Source organism: Triticum urartu, chromosome 6A (assembly GCF_056163025.1).
Source record: "Triticum urartu cultivar PI428250 chromosome 6A, HENAU_Tu73, whole genome shotgun sequence".
NCBI classification, from domain to species: Eukaryota; Viridiplantae; Streptophyta; class Magnoliopsida; order Poales; family Poaceae; genus Triticum; species Triticum urartu.
This window is the reverse complement of record NC_141878.1, coordinates 50,521,723-50,528,966: the sequence shown is the minus strand read 5'-3', so window position 1 is coordinate 50,528,966 and position 7,244 is coordinate 50,521,723. Positions and strand designations below refer to the sequence as shown.

Here is a 7,244-nt window from a genome sequence, read left to right as displayed (position 1 = left end):
TCCACCTCCAATCCTAGAGGGCATACGACCTTCTTTGTTGCGTATGTACTGTCGGGAAATTCGTTATCCTTTGGAAGCTTCTTCTTCAATATTTTCAGTAGCTTCTCAAATCCTTTGTCAGGCACAGCATTCTCTGCCTTCCACTGCAGCAATTCCTGTACGGTACCGAGCTTTGTGTTGCCATCTTCGCAATTGGGGTACAACCCTTTTTTGTGATTCTCTAACATGCGATCGAACTTCAGCTTCTCCTTTTGAGTTTCGCATTGCGTCCTTGCATCGACAATGACCCGGCGGAGATCATCATCATCGGGTACATCGTCTGGTTCCTCTTGATCTTCAGCAGCTTCACTCGTTGCAGCATCATTGGGCACATCGTCTGGTTCCTCTTGATCTTCATCAGCTCCCCCCGTTGCAGCATCACCGTATTCAGGGGGCACATAGTTGTCATCGTACTCTTCTTCTTCGTCGTCTTCCATCATAACCCCTATTCTCCGTGCCTCGTCCAAACGTTATAGTGTGGCATGAAACCCTTGTAAAGCAGGTGGGAGTGAAGGATTTTCCGGTTAGAGTAAGACCTCGTATTCCCACATTCAGTGCATGGACAACACATAAAACCATTCTGCTTGTTTGCCTCAGCCGCATCGAGAAACTCATGCACGCCCTTAATGTACTCGGAGGTGTGTCTGTCACCGTACATCCATTGCCGGTTCATCTGCGTGCGTTATATATAATTAAGTGTCCAAATTAATAGAAGTTCATCATCACATTAAACCAAAGTGCATACATAGTTCTCATCTAACAACATATAGCTCTCCAGAGCATCTAATTAATTAAACCATACATTGAAACTATGTAAAACATTTCAATGCAAAAACAAATGCGATCATAATCGCAACCAAGGTAACAATTGATCCAATGGCATAATGATACCAAGCCTCGGTATGAATGGCATATTTTCTAATCTTCAAGCGCATTGCATCCATCTTGATCTTGTGATCATCGACAACATCCGCAACATGCAACACCAATATCATCTTCTCCTCCTCAATTTTTTTTATTTTTTCCTTCAACAAATCGTTTTCTTCTTCAACTAAATTTAACCTCTCGACAATAGGGTCGGTTGGAATTTCCGATTCACATACATCCTACATAAATAAAATCTATGTCACGTTGGTCGGCATAATTTTCATAAACAATAAATGAACCAATAGTTATAAAGATAATATATATACCACATCCTAATCATAGACAGGACGAGGGCCGACGGGGGCGGATACCAAAACCATCGCACTATATAAGATGCAATAATAAAAGTAAGAAAATAATACAAGTATCTATGTAAACATACAAGTAAGAATATTTTTTCCTTTCAGAAAGAAGATAACAAAAAGAGGCTCACCACGGTGGTGCCGGCGATGAGCTCGGCGCGGGTGATCGACGGCGGTGAAGACGGGGACGGGGCGTGACGGACCGCTAAACCTAGAAAAATATTAAGGAAAATGGAGCTTGGAGGTCGAGCTTGGAGAGGGAAAAGTTTAAGTAGTGTGGCTCGGGCATTCCATCGAACACCTTGTGTGCATAGGAGGTGAGCTAGAGCACCACCAAGCCCTCTCCCCCTCGGCCAAAAAAAAAACAGAGCAGTGTGCTTTGCTCTTACGCGAAGGGGTATATATAGGCACCTCATTGGTCCCGGTTGGTGGCATGAACCGGGACTAAAGAGGAGCCTTTGGTCCCAGTTCAAGCCACCAACCAGGACCAATGGTGGTGGGCCAGGAGCGAGGGCCATTGGTCCCGGTTCGTCCCACCAACCGGGACCAAAAGGTCCAGACGAACCGGGACCAATGGCCCACGTGGCCCGGCCGGCCCCCTGGGCTCACGAACCGGGTCCAATACCGCCATGGGTCCCGGTTCTAGACTGAACCGGGACTAATGGGCTGACCCGGCCTGGACCGTTACCCCCTTTTCTACTAGTGGTGGTGGGAGGGGGACGAAAAAAAACCAGTTAAAATAAAACTGAACGAAAGTGATGGGACGAAAAAAAAAATGGACACAATCCTACCAACTGCTTCATTAGAAGTAGAGATATTAGTGTGTGACCTCAAAGTTGGAGCAGTCCATCGAACGCTAGACGAAACAAGCAGGAAAACAAAATTAAATCATGAAAGTGCCCTTTCGAACAGGCAAGTTACTAGCGAGGGGCGTACTGAAGCAGAATTGTTTCATCGACAGCAGAAAGGTCAACGTCATTTCATTCGTGTAGCATGCTGGTCTTACAACACTACCTCTAAGTACGTACCGATTTCCAGATGAAGAATAATTGGGGCGCTTTCGCCTTACGAAAAGAAAGCAAGCAAGAAGAGATCATGGGCGTAATCACACCGCTGATGGTACATTTCATGCCTGAAATTGCATCTTGTTATAACCCGAGAGATCCATCCATCTATTATGACCATCTTTCTTTTCTGGCTTTCTATTGCGGCCATGCATTTCATGCCTTGCTGAAATTGTAGATGTCCCCGCTTCAAGAAATCCCCCCCCCCCCCCCACCCCACTTTCCTTTTTTTTGCCCTTGGTGTTGTATGTTCTTTTACATCATGGTAATGATCAGAAGGTTTTATGGAATATGTTTCCTTCATTTGTTATTATTGACGGAAAGACAAAGAGTAAGAGTTTTGCTTGGTCCAATTGCATACCAATTTTGGCAGGAACATTGTTGATTGGCACTATTACTCGAACAGACACCTTATAAAATCATTGAAAAAACTCTCACCTGATAAGGATGTATTAGTGTGTGATCCCAAGATTGGGGCAGCCCATCGGACGGTGGACGAAACAAGCAGGAAAACAAAATTCGAGCACGAACGTTCCCTTTCGAAAGGCCAAGTTACTAGCGGAGGGGCAAACCGAAGCAGAACTGTTTCATCGACAACAGAAAGGTCGAGGTCATTTCATTCCTGCGAGCGTGCGGGTTTTCTGTCACTACCTCTAAGAACATATTGATCTCCAGATGACAAAAAATCGGAGCGCTTTCGTTTCGCCTTACTATAATAAAGCAAGCATAATCATACTGCTGATGGCACGTCTCGTGCCTGAAATTGCAAGACAGTTCTGTTTCAGTAATCCAGCCGTCCATTGCTCCTTCTTTTCTTTTTCGCCCCTAGGAAAATTTCTGTTGTGTGTGTTCTTTTAGGTGATAAGCGAATCATGATGAAGATGAATTGAGTGATGCGTGAACGGTACAGTAACACATTTCGTCAGCAGATATCTTCACTAGCCGGCCTTGCCGATGCAAACAACCTCCGATGTCACCCCGTCCTTCCTCTCATCCCTGGGCTGGGCGAAATGGCATGCGTGCCCCTGCTCCTCTTAGGTGCCTCCTCGTTAGACGGCATGTCACCAACGTCATTTCCTGGCTGGATCATGAGAATGTGGCAGTGTGCACACTGCATCCCCATGACACCACACCTTTCAGAGAAGAACTGAGCATCACAATTGCATCTTGCTTAACTAGGCAATTAATCAACTGAGCCACACCATTTGCATTGTGCAAGTTCGAGTCAAATCTGTGGCCGGCACTAGTAGTGGAGTTAAGCTAAATGAATTAAGTTAACCAGGGGTGTGGATTTTGAAATCCCTCACACCTTTGTTGCACCCCACCTACCCATAACAGCCCCCGATTGAGCCCGGCGATGATACCGGTGGCGATGGATAAAAGAGAGAGCACATTCATGCTAATCATCAGGTTTTCACCAGCAATTAGGCACTTGCATTTCTGAATTGCGTCCCCAAAATGGCATAGAGGTGTATGGCCCTATGCTTTGCGGATGATGCAACACCCCTGCAGCTAGCTAGCAGCATTCAGTTGAGATGGTTCTTCGGTTAGCGATTGCTTTCAGCTGATACACGCCGTTTTTCCGGATCGGTCCGTCTGCCGGCCGATCGCTGGGCAGCCTCTACTGAAAGGTAGCTTTCTCCTGAGCCCATCCAAGAACAACCACGACAATGACACCAAGCAGTCTAGGTTTATGCAATTCTGTTACTAGCTCACACTTGATTTTGATCCTCTGCTTGCTGATGATCATGATGCATGCATGATAGTACTAGTACTATATAATGTGTTGTACAACCTTTGCTGGCAGCAATCGTATGTAGTCTGAAGTTTCTTGCAGCCCTGTGACACCGGTGACATCAAAAAATCCTATCCTGATTCCTGGCAGCAGAGAAAGCCTTGCGTATGCATGGATTGAATTGATTGCACTGCTTCGATGGATGTGTCACTCACTTCACTTGCTCAATCCTAGGACAAGCTGACCACTGGTGCTGAGCTGGGCTGAGCTGAGCCATGGGAGGAGGAGATTATCACCAGCAGAGCCTCATCGGCGGTGCGGCTGTTCATGGCCATGGAGGGGGCACCGTGGAGGCTGCGCTGAGGCCGCTCGTCGGCGGCTCCCACGGCTGGGACTACTGCATGTACTGGCGGCTCTCTCCTGACCAGAGGTATGGACGCGTCTGCGTGTGTGTTCGATTTATTGTTCATACCATTTGTGTTCCCAGAGCTTGATGATGATGATTCATGGCGGGGGTGACGGATATACGGTAGGTTCTTGGAGATGGCGGGGTTTTGCTGCAGCGCCGAGTTCGAGGCGCAGGTGGCCACGCTCGCCGACGTCCCTTGCTCCATCCCTCTTGACTCCTCCTCCATCGGGTAATTAAACTGGCTTCTTCTTCTTCTCCTGGATGCAATTGCCTGCCGGCCATGTCGATCGCCATTAAGTTTTGGTCGGCGCTCTGTTTGACTGCTGATTTTGTTGGCTGGTCTTGGTCAGGATGCACGCTCAGGCGCTACTGTCGAACCAGCCAATCTGGCAGAGCAGCGGCGGGGCGCCGGGTCCGGATCTACTCACGGGCTACGAGGCTGCCTCCAGCGGCGGCGAGAAGACGCGGCTCCTCGTCCCCGTCGCCGGCGGGATCGTCGAGCTCTTCGCGTCGAGATATGTACGTGCGTGCGTGCGTGCCGGGTGATGGGAAATATCGGTTAGTTTTGGAAGTAGTTAGGGAGCACGCCGTTCGCGTGAGCCGACGCGACGGCGGCGACAACGGCGGCGCACCGTACGCAACAGCCTTCGCGTTTCCGTGGTCCGTATATATATACGGCTGACCTGACTGGGTGCCATTAACGCAGATGGTGGAGGAGCAGCAGATGGCGGAGCTGGTCATGGCGCAGTGCGGTGGCGGTGGGCAGGGGTGGCAGGAGACGGAGGCGCAGGGGTTCGCGTGGGACGCGGCGGCGGCGGCAGACTCGGGGCGGCTCTACGCGGCGGCGTCGCTCAACCTGTTCGACGGCGCCGGGGGAAGCGGCTCCGGCGAGCCGTTCCTGGCGGGAGTGCAGGACGACGGCGCGGCGGGCGTGGGGTGGCAGTACGCGGCGGAGAGCAGCGAGCCGCCGTCGACAGTGGCGCAGGAGCATCAGCAGCTGCACGGCTCGGGCGTGGGGAGGGCAGATTCAGGGTCGGAGGGGAGCGATATGCAGCTGGGGGACCCCGACGACGACGGCAACGGCGAGACGCAGAGGGGCTCCGGCAAAGACGGCAAAGACGCAGAGGGGAAGCGGCAGCAGTGCAAGAACCTCGAGGCGGAGCGGAAGCGGCGCAGGAAGCTCAACGACCGCCTGTACAAACTCCGGTCCCTCGTCCCCAACATTACTAAGGTAATTACTATCGTCCTTCCATGGCCGCCGGCCTGCCGCCACCCGCCATGCATGATTCTTGTAAATTTCAAAGCTCAAAGAGAGCGCGTGGATCCATGTGGGCAGATGGACCGGGCGTCGATCCTCGGGGACGCGATCGACTACATCGTGGGGCTGCAGAAGCAGGTGAAGGACCTGCAGGACGAGCTGGAGGACCCGAACACGCCGGGGGTCACCGGCGGCGACAGCAAGGCCCCCGACGTGCTCCTCGACGACCACCCGCCGCCGGGCCTCGACAACGACGAGGACTCGCCGCAGCAGCAGCCGTTCCCGTCGGCCGGCGGGAAGCGGCCCCGGAAGGAGGAGGCCGGCGACGAGGAGGAGAAGGAGGCGGAGGACCAGGACATGGAGCCGCAGGTGGAGGTCCGGCAGGTGGAGGGGAAGGAGTTCTTCCTGCAGGTGCTCTGCTCCCACAAGTCCGGGCGCTTCGTCCGCATCATGGACGAGATCGCCGCCCTCGGCCTCCAGATCACCAGCGTCAACGTCACCTCCTACAACAAGCTCGTCCTCAACGTCTTCCGGGCCGTCGTACGTTCCGCTCCCGCCGGCCGATCGCCATTGCTGTAGCCTGCTGGATATAGGGATTCACGGTGGCCTTAATTTGGTTGGTTTGCAGATGAAGGACAACGAGGCGGCGGTGCCGGCGGACAGGGTGAGGGACTCGCTGCTGGAGGTGACGAGGGAGATGTACGGCGGGGCCGGGGCGTCGTCGTCCCCGGTCCCTCCGCCGCCGCTGACAAACGCGCAGCTCGATGGTATGGACGGGCAGGCGGTGCCGGCGGTGGCCGGGGAGCACTACCAGCTGCACCACCAGGTGCTGGGAGGATATCATCACCAGCATCTGCAGTACCTCGCCATGGATTGATTCATCCCCTTTATTACTTGCTACTATAGGTCCATGGATGGATTAGTTTTCTTTTTATTTAGCAAAAGAAAAAGAGGGTTCCCTCTCCGATTTCGTTAATGAAACCAAAGACAACCATCACTACCAGGGTTTCCCCTGCTTTACATATAAAACAACCAACATCGATTACATAGCAACGTTGGGCGAGCAGCACACCAAGAAAGAAACGAGAAAGAAAGAACAAAAAGGAACAAATGCCAACAACAGCAGCACGACAAAACGTGGATGACCCGCCACCGCTGCATCCTCCGGATTCATCCCACCACCGCCCAAGGATCTGCACCACCATGGACCAAGCAGCACCACGAAGAAGGAATGCGATGCCGACGAAGCTGCTGCTTGGAGGTGTCCTAGGGTTTTCCCTGGCACGTGAAGGGGAGTGGGGGCTGAGCACCACCGCCATCCTTCAGGAAGGAATGGCGGCACCGTGTCGGCACCGGAAGAACTGGCAGGGTTTTCTCCTGTCGGTGTAATGAGAACCAGGGTCCCACTAACCTCTAAAGATGGGCCATGATAGTTCTCAGCAACGCCCGGCAATCATTTCGCCAGCAAGCACTACTCCCAAGCGGGGAGCGTCTCTCCTGCGGCATGGAT

At 52.3% G+C, this 7,244-nt stretch overlaps 1 protein-coding gene across 2 annotated transcripts; it reads left to right on the top strand.

Annotated features, from left to right (window-relative positions):
* The first annotated feature begins 3,756 nt into the window (after window positions 1-3,756).
* On the top strand, window positions 3,757-6,729 carry LOC125514892 (transcription factor TDR-like). 2 transcript variants are annotated; one of them, XM_048680264.2, is made up of 7 exons: window positions 3,757-3,963; window positions 4,302-4,497; window positions 4,601-4,705; window positions 4,827-4,995; window positions 5,183-5,707; window positions 5,813-6,274; window positions 6,363-6,729. In XM_048680264.2, exons 2-7 carry the CDS (start codon window positions 4,343-4,345, stop codon window positions 6,609-6,611), a joined length of 1,665 nt encoding a protein of 554 aa, XP_048536221.1. In that variant the 5' UTR covers window positions 3,757-3,963; window positions 4,302-4,342; the 3' UTR covers window positions 6,612-6,729. The 2 variants fall into 2 exon arrangements, with proteins under 2 accessions (XP_048536221.1, XP_087384135.1); XM_087528009.1 differs by lacking the exon at window positions 3,757-3,963 and having other exon boundaries at window positions 4,139-4,497.
* The last annotated feature ends 515 nt before the right edge of the window (window positions 6,730-7,244 follow it).